General features: G+C 38.1%; 1 protein-coding gene across 1 annotated transcript; it reads left to right on the forward strand.

Moving 5' to 3' along the window:
- Window positions 1–13: 13 nt before the first annotated feature.
- On the forward strand, window positions 14–11,030 carry gucy1b2 (guanylate cyclase 1, soluble, beta 2). Its single transcript, XM_008324884.3, has 17 exons — window positions 14–1,237; window positions 1,507–1,580; window positions 1,667–1,761; window positions 2,777–2,937; window positions 3,254–3,353; window positions 3,885–4,060; window positions 4,139–4,235; window positions 4,669–4,775; window positions 4,866–4,967; window positions 5,248–5,341; window positions 5,690–5,886; window positions 7,319–7,442; window positions 7,521–7,669; window positions 8,382–8,528; window positions 8,603–8,757; window positions 9,059–9,240; window positions 9,515–11,030. Exons 1-17 carry the CDS (start codon window positions 1,235–1,237, stop codon window positions 9,676–9,678), a joined length of 2,127 nt encoding a protein of 708 aa, XP_008323106.1. The 5' UTR covers window positions 14–1,234; the 3' UTR covers window positions 9,679–11,030.
- The last annotated feature ends 5,153 nt before the right edge of the window (window positions 11,031–16,183 follow it).

Here is a 16,183-nt window from a genome sequence, read left to right on the forward strand (position 1 = left end):
GTATTTGTTTACAAAACGAGTACAAAAAATTCCAACAAAAGGGAGGATCCAGTTTTTACATATTTTGTTAAATGATGTAATTTTACTTTTTTGTTACTTAACTGCAACGTTTAGGTTTATTCTTTCTTTTTTCTTTTTTTCTTTTAAGCTAGATCCTGTATACAATCATGGTTAGAAGAGCGAATTGGGTTGTAAAGTTCTTAAGTCATACACCAGGATTGGACTTATTATCTGAATGTATAGATTTGTTTGTGTCTTTATTTTCAAAATGATTTACTCTATATAATTTACAAACCTTTAGCTAGACTAGGCACTAAAAGGCACATTTTTATATTATGTAAAATTATTATAATATATTTTTTGTTTAGTTTAGATACCTTTGTCATACATTGCTTTTAGCTGCTTTATACCATATTTTCTTTTTCCATATTTCCCCACGACTTAATAATGAATTTTTTGGAATTAAGCTCAAGTCCAATTGGAGCAGGACTTGGTCTGTTGTTCCTGGTTGGATAAATGACTTGAAAAGCGTCACTTTGCTGGGCTTAGTTTTTTATAATGACAGCACTTATATGTGGTCCATGTTCTGGGTCATTTCATTGTGAAGTCTGCCAGTGACCGAGACAGTCCGCAGCCTTTATGTTGTATTTGTCCTTTTTATTGTGGGGGAGATTCCATTTTTTTACACCCATCAACTTTAAATGTTCTTTTCAATTTTATTTCCCTAAATAAGAATAGAAATAAGATGAAACCACTAAGAGTCGATCTCTGGTGTTGGGAGATCTGATTAATAAGCGACTGAGTGATGAAACAGTTACAGTAGTGTGGAGTCTGACAAAATATAATTGGCTAATAAACAGTTCACGGACACTACAGTAGAATCCATATTTTAACACCTGAGCTTCAAATCAACTTGCTCTGTTTCACAGACCAGTGACTGTCAGTGCATCTAAAACCCTTTAACAGACCTTGACGTCCAATGTTAACCAGCTGTGAATGTCATAATGGTTACAGGTTTTCTCATACTCCACCTTCATGGATGAAGTGCTGACTAATCAAAGCGGTGATGGAGGAAATAGGAAGGATTTCAGTCACAGCCCTGTGTTACCAAAGATTAGTGGGAGGACACAGGGAGACGCTGGGAGGGACTGGACTGTCTCTGTGGGGAGGAGACGAAGAGAGACGGAGCACATCTAAATGAATGTGCTTTAAAGCAGTCTGACCAACTACAAACATGGTGAGTGTGTGTTTATTTGATTAAATAAGATATTAGAAACTATTCATTACCATAAATGATAGACAGGTGTGTACCACAGCTACTGAAGTAGCAGTTCACTTCATCTTACTGTTTGTCATGGCTATAATTGGTTGACAGAGAACATTTAACTTCTGATCTCTCCATTTTTAATCATGACTAAAGTGTTCAGGTTTTCTGATCATTTATTGCAGCCTGAGGGATGTTTTTCAGACTGTGATCAGTGTTGGTTTCCTCCTGTTTGTCTACAGTACGGCTTCATCAACAGCTGCCTACAGTCTCTGGTGCTGGAGAAGTTTGGTGAAGAAACGTGGAAAAAACTCAGGTTTTTATATGCTATTGTATATATTTACCAAATGAGACTGACATACAGTATATATTAACTGGACATTGTTTTTTTCTAATGTTCAGCTCTCTACCTGGAGTCCAGGAAACCTTTATGACATACACAGTGTATGACGACATCCTGACCCTGAGTCTGGTCACAGAGGCTTGTTCACTGCTGGGTAAGACCCTACATCAGTAGAAAGTCAACATTCAGTGTAGCATTAGTTCAACTGATAATATTAGTTAAAATGAAAAATGATATTCACTCTGATAATTTTATAAAATAGTAGTGAAGTGAAAAACCTGTATGACAATAACAGTAATCAGAAAAAATAAATGCAACGTGTGTGAGGTGTGAATCTACTGTACACGTGTGTCCTTACTCTGGTGCTAACAATGTCCCTGAAGAGTGTGGCAGGTGGCGCCCCCTGGGTGTTTGGACTTCAAAACCATTAGAGGGAAAGTTTGCTTTCTTATGTAAACTACAGATACATTAATTTGTTTCATTTCTGGTAAAAATGTAAGGTTTTCGAACACCTTGTTCTTCTGTGTCAAAGTTAATCAGTGAGAAACTTATTTTACAATCCCAGAAACCTAAACAAGCTTAGATAGTATTTGTTCAGTAGTTAGAATTTTACCCCCATAATATACAGTGATTGTTTGCTTAGTTTTATTATTTTAAATGTGTAACTTCTGTATGTGTATCATTACATATGTTTTGACCTAACCCTAATTGGCTAATGACCTAAACTAGTCAGGCCAAAAGTACTATGCTTTTTTAAACAGACTTTGTATAAAAGTGAAGGTAGCACAGAATGTTACACGACGAGTGAAGTAATGAATAAATCTGATAAATCTGTCTATAATATATAAGTTGTTCATCCATTACTTACCCCTATTGTGGCTCCACATTTTAAAACAATTTGTTCAGATTCATTTTAATGAAATAAACTGAACTAATAAGGAGGCTGGTGCTTCATGAATCCCCATGAAATTAAAAGGCATGTTTTCTCTATGGACTTCTTTATTAGAGTGTGAAGCTTATTTACATTTGGGAAAAGGCTGTGATTGAATATTTGCTTCGGCCGTAATGAGACAAACAGGCATATACAGTACATTCAGAATATATACATATACATATACATATTCTATATATATTCTATATATTGTTCTATATATTGTGCTATTTTTCAGATGTTCCCTCTGAGGTCCTGTTAAAGCTATTTGGAGAACATTTCTTTGTTTTCTGTAAAAACGCTGGCTATGACACCATGCTGCAGACACTGGGAGGAAATCTGGTGGAGTTCATAGAAAATCTGGACGCACTGCACAGTTACCTGGCTTTGTCTTATCAGGTCTGTGGTATTATCACGATACTGTCATTCTACAGTATATGTTTTCTTTTTTATTAGTTTCCTACCAATACATTCTTTGCCAACTTTGACATATTTCTAGATAGCCTCCTTAGCTCACTAGTTTGAGCCCAAATGTAGGTTAATTCATTAATGCATTCCAATGATATTTTTAGCAATGGTTTGGCTTTTTTTTTCACATTTTTCCCTTATTTTTTCCCCTTATTTTTTTGTGAACAATTTACTTTACTTTTGTCTCCAGTCAGCCAAATAAAATGCTATAGATCAGACATTTATAACTGTATTTTTTGTTTTCCAGGAAATGAATGCACCGTCATTCAGAGTGGAGATGACGGATGATGGGAAGATGCTTCTGCACTATTACTCTGACAGGAAGGGTCTGCACCACATAGTACCAGGTACCAACATCTACACTGCATTGCACCATTACATTTACAACTTATATTAGTTTTGAATCACGTGCTGAAAAGGCAGTTTGCTAAATAAAAGTTAGATTTTCAGCTATGACTTTCCTAATAGAAAGAGGCAACTTTGGTGTTAAAGTTTGAACACTTTATCTGAAAGAAGTAGGAAATAAATTTAGGTGCGAATGTCAACTGAACATAATATGTCAACTGATATATCGGCTGTGCAGGACCCATGCTACAAAATGGTTTATTTAGGGATTCATTTTGTAGAATAATCAGTCTACAATGAGGCTAGGCTAGGCTAGGCTAGGCTATGTCATGTCCTGCTAACAAACTATACCAGGGGTGCCCATACTATTTTGGCTTGGGAGCTTCTATTTAATTGACCAGGGTAAAGTAAGCTACCTACATTAAAAACATAAAATATATATTCCATTATATAAACTGAACATACTTTTTATATAAACATGATATCATATGAAAAAACAGCATAGCAGCATTTTACTGTCCATTCTGCTGCAGGCATTATGGAGGCAGTTGGTAGAGACCTGTTTCACAGCACAGTGACCCTGGTGGTGCTGAACCAGTCAGAAGAAGACGAACGAACTGGGAAGAAGGAGCACGTTGTGTTTTTGGTCAAACAGACCAAACAAACGTCTGAGAGCACAGAGCAGAGAGGAGACTCTGAACACAAACAGGCCAGTGGACAGAGTCTCTGTATACTGTGTGTTTGTTGTTCATGTTTGATTTTTATTTGTGTTCATCTGTTTTTTCAGGAGGAGTTTTTCAGAATAATGAAGGACAAATGTGCATCTCTGACTGGGAAAATGAGGGGCTGGGATCTGCTCAGAGCAATTGTTTCCACAGCAAATGGTACAATTCTGAGAGATCGTATCAATGTACAAATGTCCATAAAACCAGCAATTGAAACTGTCCTTAGTTAGTGTGCTATTGGTTAACTTTACTTTTGAATTTAAAATCCCTGTCTGTGTCACTTTGAGCTCCTTCAAATATCTTTTTTTTTTTACTTTTGTGTTACGGCAATGACACACTTTGACCAAAGGTGGCAGTGGTACACAGCAGTGTTTACTGTAGTTGCTTTGAGCTAAAATCAATGGTTTTCTCTGTGGGATTTGGGGCAGGAGAGTGAGCCGACTTAATTCTCCAATTTGGTCATAATACCCTTACTTTAATCCCTTGGCTTGCTATAAAATAATAATTGATTTAAATAATAATTGTTTAATTGGTGGTGGTGTAAGAAAAACAATGTCATGTATGAAATAGTTGTGTTTGTTTTGTTCTCCAGGCTCCAGTCTCCAGTGCACATTCACTCCATATTACCCAGAGAAGCTGTGGATGGAGGAGAAGGCTTTCTGTAACGCCTTTCCCTTCCACATCATCTTTGATGAAAATGTAACGCTCCATTGTAAAGTGTTACTTCAACAACATTTTAATATCTGACTATTTATGTTTAAATGGTTTACTTTTTTTTACACTGCACAGCTGAAGGTGAAACAGACAGGAGTGAACATTCAGAAGTTTGTTCCAGATCTGCAGAAGACAGATGCTACGCTGGACAAATTCTTCTTGATTGTCCATCCGCAGGTCAAACTTACAATTTTTGCTAACCTCTATAGCTATCGCTAAGCTAACTTAAATGTAATTTGGCTTCAAGCTAAATAAAACTGAAGGCCAAGATTAAATAGAGGTAAAAGTATCACAAAAAAGCTATTTCAAATTATAAATAAGTAACAATTAGTGGTCCAAGGAGCCAGAAATAAATAAATAAATAAATAAAGGTTAACAAAATGTTATTTACAGATTTTCACACAAATACCACAGAACTTATCTAAAATGCCTAAATATACATTTCTCTGTTCTCCAGGTAACTTTTACCATCGAGAGCATTAGGAAGTTCATCAACAGCCAATTTGTCCTAAAAAACTGCAAGGACAAGCACTCCACACTCAAGCTAAGAGGTAAAACTGCTGAAAGGTCAGGTTATCACCCTGATTAACCTCAATCACAGCCTTTATACCAGGGATCTCCAACTCACATGAGGCGGCAGCTAGGTATTTTAGAAAAAGTTGGTTTTTACAACACTGTGTGTAGTGTATATATACATATACATATATATATATATTTAGGAAAATCGTGGTATTATTTGACATTTTTTTACACTCCCAAATGACTCGGTTTTAATTAGCGACAGTTTCACTTAGTGAAGTCTTATATGTTCACTGCATAATCTACCACTATTCTACTTAATCTACTTTGGTTTAAAGGGTGTAAACTTTTTTTTACTGTTGTTTTGTTTTCACCAAAAGGTCAGATGTTATGGATGGATTCTCTCGGCTGCATGCTTTACCTGTGTTCTCCAAAGCTGAGAAACCTTCAAGAGCTTCAGGATGTGGGTCTTCACCTGGCTGACCTGGCCCAGCACGATGTCACCAGAGACCTGGTCCTTCTCAACCAGCAACGGCTAGCTGAGATGGAGCTGACCAACCAGCTGGAGAGGAAAAAGGTAGGAAAGATCTTACGAATGCTAGTCTCCTGTGTGGGGACTCAGTACAAACTGACATTTGTATCACTTTAGAAACATTTTCCACCAAAGACAAAATCTGCATTTTGAGTGTAAAAGAGCAAGGCATCAGGGGTTTCTATCCACAGCTGCCATTCTCAGTTAATGTTTTACTTAGTGGTATATAAAAAAATAATTGATACATCAATCAATGTTTGCCAAACTGACACAAACTTTATAAACAAGAGTTTAGAAGTTCCTATGTCGCTCCAACCAAAACTATTTTCTCTGTTTACTGTGGAGCAAAAAGTCGAGCACTTCACAGACTGAGGTTCAGTCGTGATTAGAAGTAATGGAGCAAAAAATATGGCGTGACGACAACTTTGTAACTTTGGGGAAAAAACTTCAAATAACCATTTCAACACAACATTTTTTGTTCCAAGGACCTGTTGGCCAGTAGTGGCCAGCATAGCACCGTGCCAGTGGTTGAAGGTTCATTAAGTATATGTTTCCCAAACTTTATTTCTGGGGACCTGTATTTTAAAAGTCACAAACCTTGATTGTCTATTGACCCAAGTCAATAGACATTATGCATAAACTCCTGGGAAACATGATGTGAGGAGACCCAAAAAGAAACCCCTTGCGACCCACCTGAGGGTCGCAACCCAGTCTTTGGGAAACAATGCATTAAAAGATATTAAGGAAAGTTAAAGTTAGTATTGGAGTGTGAAATATGTATTATTTTAAAAAATGACAAATTATCTTCAAATGAAAAAAAGTAAAATGGTGAAATAGTGACAAATGTGAATTATTAATTATTTCTCTGTGGCCCAGTATCAACTGACCCACTGACCAGGACTGGACTGCGTACATGGGGGTTGCAGACCCCTTATATATAGAAACCAAGCAATTTTACACTGTAAAAATATATTTATACAGAGGCTCGTCAGTCGGTAAGATTGAATACTTTCTGTTATTATTTTTTTGTGTACAACACTAACAAAATAACAAAGGTTAATCAATATGGGCTGTTTGATCTGGGTGACATGATGCTGACATTGTTTTGTATGTTAATTTGTAGACTACAACATATAAACAGGAGAAGGTGTCCTAATTTCACATGGGGATTTACATATATTAGTAACAGCAACTGAACAGCAGCTTAGGATCAGACCTTGTTGTCTTGTGGCTCCTTCGTAATTAGAGTTATTTAGTCTGTTGAGAATCAGAAGCTGCTGCTCTACACTGCAGTTCTTCAAAAAATATTTATTGGAAAAGATGTAATAAATACTAAAATTAGGTAATTTAAACATCCGTTGTTAGGACACTATAGAGCAAGAGTTCTTTCATACAAGTCTTAAAGGGTTTTCAGTCAGTCAAAGGACCATTTATTAACCTTGGTCCACTAATAGGCTTTTGTAACTTATGTGTGAAGGAGGAGCTGAGAGTTCTGTCACGCCACCTGGAGGCAGAAAAAGAGAAGACTGAGGCACTGCTATACGCCATGCTTCCCCGCCACGTGGCCAATCAACTCAAAGATGGCCAGAGTGTGGAAGCAGGTAGGTGTGATTGTGTGTAAGCCAAACTGTCTGTGCTCTGCATCTGTCACATTGACGGTGGTTTATTTTTTTACCCAGGGGAGTTTGAGGTTTGCACTATTTTATTCAGTGATGTGGTGACCTTCACAAACATCTGTGCCGCCTGTGAGCCCATCCACATCGTCCACATGCTCAACTCCATGTACTCCAGGTTTGACAGGCTCACCAGTGTCCACGATGTCTACAAGGTATGGAAACATGAAAACAGCAAAGATTATTAATGGTCACATGTTTATTAGTGAAATATATGTAAATTGTCCAAACATATGTAAAATGTCTTAAGATTAGCCAATGAAGCTACAAATAAATATCAATAAACGTACACACTCATTACAACTAATAAAACAATAAATATTGCACTTCCACAGGAAGTAACTAAAATTTACAAAATAAAACAAATAAAAATAAAATTAATATTTAATAAATAAAAAATACTCAAAACTGAAGCAATTATTGCTTATTATTAAAATGGAAAAGCCAAATGTATCATACTAGTTGTATGTTTACAGGCTAGACTAGAGCAGAAAAAATATCAGCAATATAATTCTTACATTTACATAGATAAAAAAAAAAGAAAAAAAATTGTGCAGAATTCACAAAATTCTATAAATATGAAAAACAAAACCCCAAGCACTGAAGTAATAACCACAACCAAGATGTAGCTTCTTGGTTACGGTTATTACAGTGCTACTAAATTGAAGAAAAAAAAAAAAATTGTGCAGAATTCACAAAATTCTATTCTATGTATCGAACGTATTCCTCAAAGTTAGAAAAATAAAAGTTTCTTTATTTTAGCATGAAATCTATTTAAATACATTCAGTTTTTGTTGTTTACCTTTAGTAAAATGATGATAAATGCTCTCTACCAGTGGGGAATCACACAGTCTGGTTTTCCTAAAGGTTGAGACCATCGGTGATGCCTACATGGTGGTAGGTGGAGTTCCAATACCTACACAAAGCCACGCACGCAGGGTGGGAAATTTTGCTTTGGGCATGAGGATCGCAGCCCGAGAGGTCACCAACCCTGTGACAGGAAGACCTATACAGGTGAGTAGTTGAGTAGGTGAGCAGTAGATTCATCTCACACTGGACACTGTTCCAGAAGAAGTGTGTGTTCTCAGATCCGCGTGGGCCTCCACACTGGGCCAGTCTTAGCTGGAGTCGTGGGTGAGAAAATGCCTCGTTACTGTCTGTTTGGCGATACAGTGAATACGGCTTCTAGGATGGAGAGTCATGGCGTGCCGGATCACATTCACCTCAGTGCTTCCACCTACAGGTAAGGATTATGATGTCGTCTTTGTTGGCGGTTTGAGGGCTTCAGTGGTCTCGAGTCTGCAGAAATAGGCAGAGGGTTTCAACCAGAATTCAGGTCAATAAAAATGAAAAAAAAAATAAAAAAGAAAAAAAAAAAAAAATAATATACTGTATTTGCTGAAAATAATCCTTGTAGTCCTTGTATATATATATATATATATATAGAGAGAGAGAGAGAGAGTAAAGTTGTGTTTAAACCAAATAGTTTTAATTGTTTGGCAATTTTTAAACAGTTCTTCATGTCTTTCGTCTGTCGTCTGCAGTGAACTGAAGGATGCAGGCTTCAACATCCAGGAGCGTGGACAAATTAAAGTGAAGGGCAAAGGCCAGATGACCACTTACTTCCTTTTGGAGAACCTGCTGCTATCAGAGGATAGCATTATGGGAAAAGACTGTGGTCATGCCTGTATTTATGAGGAGGACATGCATGATCAGTGCAACAGAGGTAACAAAAAAAAAGATGACACAAAAGAAAACCCTGAAAATAAAAAAAACCTCACTTACAGTTGTTAGGTCTAAATATCAGAGTACGGTATATTAAGATCTGAGTGGGAAATTAGTTTGTTAAAAAGTTTTGTACCAAATAATCATTAGAAAATCACTAGTACTACATTGCAGCAAATGTTTATTTTGGATAATCAAAAACTATAATTCTGTATAATCGATAAAGTTTTGTTGATATCAACCAAAATCTGACACTAACATGTCCCTTTTGTAAGATGCTAGCAGAGAGCCTGACATCAGAAGTGTCCACTCAGCAGGCTCCGCCCACATCCACAGAGTCACGCCATTTGCCTGGGACATCAGTGATCCTTATGAGACCAAGAAAAAGAACAGTTCACCTGAAAACACACACGACAGCAGACTCTGTCTCCTTCTCTAAATCTCACATGGCAATCAACATTGTGTTAGTCATTTTTGAGCCTGGTAGTTGTGTTTTGGCGAATGTTTAGAAAACCTAAATTGATATTTTACATTGTACATTTAATTATCTTGTGACTTATAGCTAAATATTATACTATTTGATACATTTTAAAATATTAACTTTTATATGTTAATATTCAAATGCATTTTTTTAACAATTCAGGTTCAACTATTTTATTATACTAGACAGAGGATGGATGGATGATGGATGATGGATGATGGATGGATAGATGGATGGATGGATAGATGGATGGATGGATGGATGGATGATGGATGGATGGACTAACTGATTGATTCCATGTAGTGACCATGGTGCTGAGCTTCATTTTTTATTTGAAATGTCATTGCACCACCCTGTGGTAGTTACACTGAGCTACATCAGAACGGTCGCAGGAGAAATCAGCTTCCTCATCCTTTATTTGTTTATTTATTTTGTTATTTAATTATTCAAATCTAATTGGCTAATTCCGATGCTGGTGTTTGTGTTCTCAGACTAACAATAGAAGCCTCTTGGGATTTCTGGCTACAGGGAGTTCTTAATGTATGTTGTTGTTGCAGTCACCCATGGGCTTTATAAGGATAATTATAGTTCATTGTCTATGTATGTGTTTGTGTGTGATTATGTGTGTGTCCCACACTCACACACTCCTTCAGCTGAGCGGCCCTGCTGACAGAGATGAGGTGGGAGCTGACTGAGCTGGAGTGCTGCTTTATTGGTGTACAATTTTAGAAATGACTTAGAATGGCGCATAAGCACATGAGTAATGTGGGTCCCTGCACGGCCCCGCTCTCTCTCAAACACAGTGGTGTTGCTCAGCCATTCTTGACTGACATCGTAACTCAGAACGCTGATACTAAACCTGACACCTAATCCTAACTTTTGATTAAGGTGTAACCTGGTAACCTGTTCAGTAAAGTACTTTCATCTTTGGCCTAGTTTTTCAGAAACAGGAAGAATAAGGTGATTTGCTCATTAGCCTATATGTGACTTCGTCTGTGGACTTATCCTCAAGTGCATGAATATTTGTGGTATTATTTCCATATGTAGGCTAAAACACAACTATTAACTGTAACAGGGACAACTGTTGCTGCTATTTTGAGCTGGTAGAAGTCAGTTCCCCGTAACAAATCATCAACAGTGTAACAACATTTCACTTCCTTTCTAATGAGTGTCTGAACTTTACACACATTTTTACATTAAGTTCAAAACAATTTGTTAAAGAATGTGATACTTTTATTTAGATACATTTAGATACAGACCCTAACCCAGATATGTGATTGTCTTTAAAAAATAAAAACAATTAAGTCCAACAATTTAAAGTGTTGTTTTACAGGGCAGTGGTTGCTTACTGGTTAAGGAGGCGGACTTGACTCTGGAAGGGTTCAGATTTGAGTCCACCATCTGCCAAGTTACCACTGAGGTGCTCTGATCATGGCACCGTCCTCACACACTGCTCCCTGGTCCTTAAAGCTGCCCACTGTTCACTTTGGTGATGGGTCAAAAGAAGAGGTCACATTTGGTTGTGTGCAGTGGTGAGCTGTGTCACAGTGACGAGGAGTTCACTTTCCTTTACCAGGACCTTCTGCTTGTATATTATAACTACTACACTATGAAACATCTCTGTGGTGTTCTCACAGAGATGTTCTTTTCCCTCTCCCAGCATTCCTGTCTCTATTTGCAGCACGCAGTGAAGAATTTCTCTAACTACATTATGTTAAATTAAGAAAAGATGACACCACTCAGCTGTTTAATAATTAGGCATAGTATATTGAAATAAAATGTGTGCAATACGCTTGTTGAATTTATTTCATTTGCACATGATGCATGATTAAGTAAAAATGGTAATCCTTGCCCAGCACTGTTTTGGTGTTTACCTTCTTTACCTCTACTATGACCATAATTTCAAGCGTACGTCTTTTCTCTAGTTTTGTTGACTTCTGTATACTTCGGACTGGCAAGTGCACAGTTTCTACTAGGGATGACTCAATCTGAACCCGAGGGTCAGCATCGGTCACTGTGGTCTCCCAAAGTAATAAAACTGCATATCCTTCATTTGACCTACAATCCCAGTTTCATCCTGACCTAAACCAGTCCAAAGCTTGGAGCTCACATTCTGAAACCAGGGGTTTTAGCCTTGATGTGAGTACATCTCCATCCTGACAAGGTCAGTGTTTATGCTGGAAATAGTCTGAAAAGGGAGGACAAAAACATGCAAAAGTGCACAAACACACACGTACTGTACACACACACACCTGAGGACACTCTTTGTGCTGTAGTGGGTTGTATAAGAGGATAATGGCCCGAGCCAAAACCAGCCCACTTCAGCCTATGATGACACGTGATGGGTTTTGTGTGTGTGTGTGTGTGTGTATAAGATCACTGCCTCCAGCAGGTCGACACACTCTTTTGATTTTATTAGACTTGTACAGTTGTTCTTGGACTGTTCCTTCAAAAATAAATGAAACATAAAAAGAATACCAAAGCCTCTGTGTTTGCCCCGAGGCCGGTATGTGATCTCCTGGAGTGGGCAACCTGAGGACAGAGGCCAGCGACGTCCAGAGGAGATTGTTTGTAGAAATACTTGGCATCGATGGTTGTGTAACATTTAGAGCCCCCAGACAGAACGTGTGTGTGTGTGTGTGTGTGTATGACAGTGAGGTGGAAAATGTGGCGATTCGCAGAGTTGCTATCGTGAAGGTACATCAACAATCTAAAAATGAATCCAAGGCAACAAAAAGGCAAGGTTTTCTCATCATTGTTATTTAATACTGAACACGTAAAGTGATAATGCTTGATTTGGATCGTGGGAGGATACCATGGTGTCTAAAAAAGCACAACGCACAAGGAGAACACCTCAACTCACATACAGCGAGACCAACAGTTAGAGCTGGCGATGGAACAATTGTCCTTCTTCCTGTAAGGCAAGCACATTGACCATTCGCATCGTCAGCATTTTCCATTTAAATGCAGAACCTTTTAGCCTGTACTATTTTTTTTTTCATTTCTGGATTCACTTAATTTCAAAAGGCAACCTCTTCCAAATTTTGAGCTTTAGTTTTACTTACTGTCTGTATTTTTCAAATTTCTTAGTTTGTCATATTATTGGCTAATTAGAACTGCTGATAATGTGGGATAATCATAGTCCTATGATTGACGGTGGTGACCATTGTATGGGACCAATCATGTGACTGCCATTCACATCGCTTTATCACTTACTATAGCAGCTTTTTGCATCCTGCTCTGATAAGAGCCAACACAGCTACTGGTTGTGGATTACCATAGAAAAGAATCCTCTCTGGGAAATTACATTTACAGTTGCTGAATAACATATGATAGAATCAGCACAAACAACATTTTGGCAGGAAATGTGTAAAAATATCTCATGAGCTATACTTATGTAGCACCATGGCTATTGATTCATTTGTATCCTCAGCTAGACTATGTGGATTTTCATGATCTGTACACATGCAACTCAGAAATAGATATATTCAGTTTGTAAAGGTTTTAGTCAGGGTTTTAAGTATTCAGAGAAAGTCTGTGTGTTAAATCCAAATTCAAGTCACGGAGAAAACATTCAAATCTAGTTTCAGGGTTTACAGGAGGTCCTCAGTTTACGACATCCTTGCCCTACGGCGTTTTGAGGTTACCCCGCCATCGACCATGAATATATTTTAAAAAGTCTTGTTCCATCAATCCGACATACGGCACTGAAACGACAATGTGAACTAGTTGGCAGGCAAAGCCAACAAATACGTTGTCCCGTGGCCTTTTTGACCTTCATTATGGCTCGCAAAGTCAGACTCTTCTGATGTTTTTAATGTCCTAGATTATAATTATGATGTCACCACCATGCTATAACTCTATTCAATGACCAGGAAAGGTTTTCAGAAATGAGGATCCCAAGAAATTCACAACTGTGGGAATTCCACATAGTTTTTTTATTGTGAGGAGGGGTGAATGAACCTCATCCAAGTACTGTATGCAGACACCCCCCCTCCTGAGGTAAGGCTGATCACTTTACAGTACTTATCTATAAAGTAGGTACAGCAGTGGACTCAGCGTGCAGTCTTTGGAGAGCCTAAAATGAGTGCGCATGTAGAGGATAGAAAGGGGGTAGGGTGGGGTGTTTACATGAGAGAAATAAAGCCCCAGCTGCAGAAGTGTGAAGGCAGGGGAGCTTCCTGATTAGGACTAGGATGAAGGTGGAGCTGGAATTGACAGAGAGCTTCCTGGGAGAGGATTCTCTGTTTTCTTGGTGCTGAAGGACAGTGTGACATTACTGAAATGAATGAACTAAAATGTACTGATGTCTGCTCTGTAATACTTTTTTTATCTTGTTGTAAATAGTGTCTATAGATCTCACCCTCTCTATATAGAGATGTAAGGATCTGAAGGCTGGTTGATCCTGGTTGATCCAGTTCACCCTTAGTTCCACACTTCACATGCTGTGAAAACTTAAGCAAAGACCTTAAGTATGTCTTATTAAAAGCCTAAGTGATGCTATGAACCTGACTGAGACAGGACTTCTGTCATATGCTTCTGATGTCATGTGAGTGGGTGAGGCCTAAGATAATGTAGCCAATGTGTGTGTCAGTTATTACTCCCATGTTTAACGTTCTTGACAGCTCGATTGAATGCAGCCAGATTCCCTGTGATCGGGGGCCAATTGTCCTGAATTATATGGCATCAGGCATAGCCTGGGGAATCATGGTGATATATGAAGTTCATCAACTGTTGTATGTGATGGACCTTGTGTCGTTGAGGAAATGTGCCTGTTTGCAGCTCTGCTTTTGCTTCGTGTTCCTTATTTGTCTTATTTGCAATTTGTCACCATGGCGACGATCTGATCTCAAGGAAAGTTCACTGTTATTGCAGTGCTAGACTTTTATTCAGTGGCGTAACGTGTATTTCTCACCTAGGCCCTTAGTGGCGACCTGCCTGAACAAATCCACAACAAATAATGTCATTATGGCTATAAAAACCATCAATATTCTGCAATAATGTAGTGTAACAAGTCTTTATTTCCTTAATGACTCATGTAGCCATAATAACGCCATTACTGAAGCAACAAACCCATGAAGCACAATTTAGCCACTGCTGAGAGATAATGTACATCAAAAAGTACATCAAAAACACCTGCTACCATTAGTACTATGTCCTGCTATTAGATATTGTTATTATTTTACTATATCATTTTTACTACTATCATTATTATTAAATGCTGCTACCATCTGTGTATCTATTAATCCACAATTACAATATTATTAAAAAGACAAAATGCATTTTACTCACCAAAACTTCTAATTATTTGTACACAATGTCAATCCTCTTATTTTTCCCTAATAGTTCAATGACTCTGTTATACAGATCTGTGCATTCCAGTTCTAAAAACGACTCCTTTTCTATCGCCATCTCTTCTAAGTCCAGTCTGTCCTGTTGTATTTGTCACATAAGTTTTAAATCACTTTAGGTTGTGAATGTCCGCTCGATGCATTTTTGAGCATCCCCGTTGCAAAATGCAGTTTATTAAATTCAAGACAGTGTGTTTTTTGATCATCAAATCACTCAAATCGCCACCGTAACCGTAGGCCTACAAGAAGACCCTGGTGTTGCCAACTCAAAATGTGATTGGTTAAAGAAACAATCTCATTCCCATTCATTTTATTCTCCCAGCGCCAGCGCTACTGATTCTGTAGACCTCAGGGAAGATTTATTTCACCTTGGCAACAAATGAAGCTGAAATATGATTGGATAAAAAAACTCAAGTACACGTCAATGGAAGCTGCTCGACCAAGAGAAAAGCTGAGAATGAGAATGAATGATAAGAAGAAAAATATTATAATTTACAAAATTGTTTCCATTAACAGGAAGTGACCCTGTGAATTCATTAGTATTGATAGGACAGTTCTATCATCATGTGATAATAGGAGGCATCTATACTGCAGCAGGATTGGATGGACCACCCTCCTTTTAATATTTTGGCAGACTCCCTCCCTCCTGTGTTACACAGCTCAGGAGGAGTGACTCCTCAGTGAAGCTAGCAGCAGGTCACTGTGGACACCCAGGGTGGGTTGCTAGGCAACAATGAGGCAGCACACATGAGGAGAAGAGTAGTCGGCAGTTTAAGTGGACAAGAGTCCGTGTACGAGAAACAAGCGTCAGCCCTGGACAGGGTTCAGAAAAGTCAAGCGCCTCTGGGACTGAAGAGTGACTGTGATTATATCTCCAGTTAAGAGAGAAGACGTGACCAGGGACAGGACTTTAGTCTGGTTTACACAAGGTACACGTGTGTCTCAACAGAAGAGAGGAAGATGGTACGGTCGTGACAATGTCCAGAGCATGGTGCATCTAAAAAGACTGGAAAAGGACTGCAACCTGCCACTATAAAGAGAAATACAAAGATAAATCTTATACTCTAATATTTTAGAAAACATCTAAAAAAGAAAATATATTTATATATCAC

Source organism: Cynoglossus semilaevis, chromosome 14 (assembly GCF_000523025.1).
Source record: "Cynoglossus semilaevis isolate Cse_v1.0 chromosome 14, Cse_v1.0, whole genome shotgun sequence".
Lineage (NCBI taxonomy): Eukaryota > Metazoa > Chordata > Actinopteri > Pleuronectiformes > Cynoglossidae > Cynoglossus > Cynoglossus semilaevis.

Coding starts and splice junctions, on each gene's coding strand:
- gucy1b2 (XM_008324884.3), top strand. Junction 4,968..5,247: donor TCTTGATTGTCCATCCGCAG/GTCAAACTTACA, acceptor TCTGTTCTCCAG/GTAACTTTTACCATCGAGAG. Junction 9,241..9,514: donor GCATGATCAGTGCAACAGAG/GTAACAAAAAAA, acceptor CCCTTTTGTAAG/ATGCTAGCAGAGAGCCTGAC.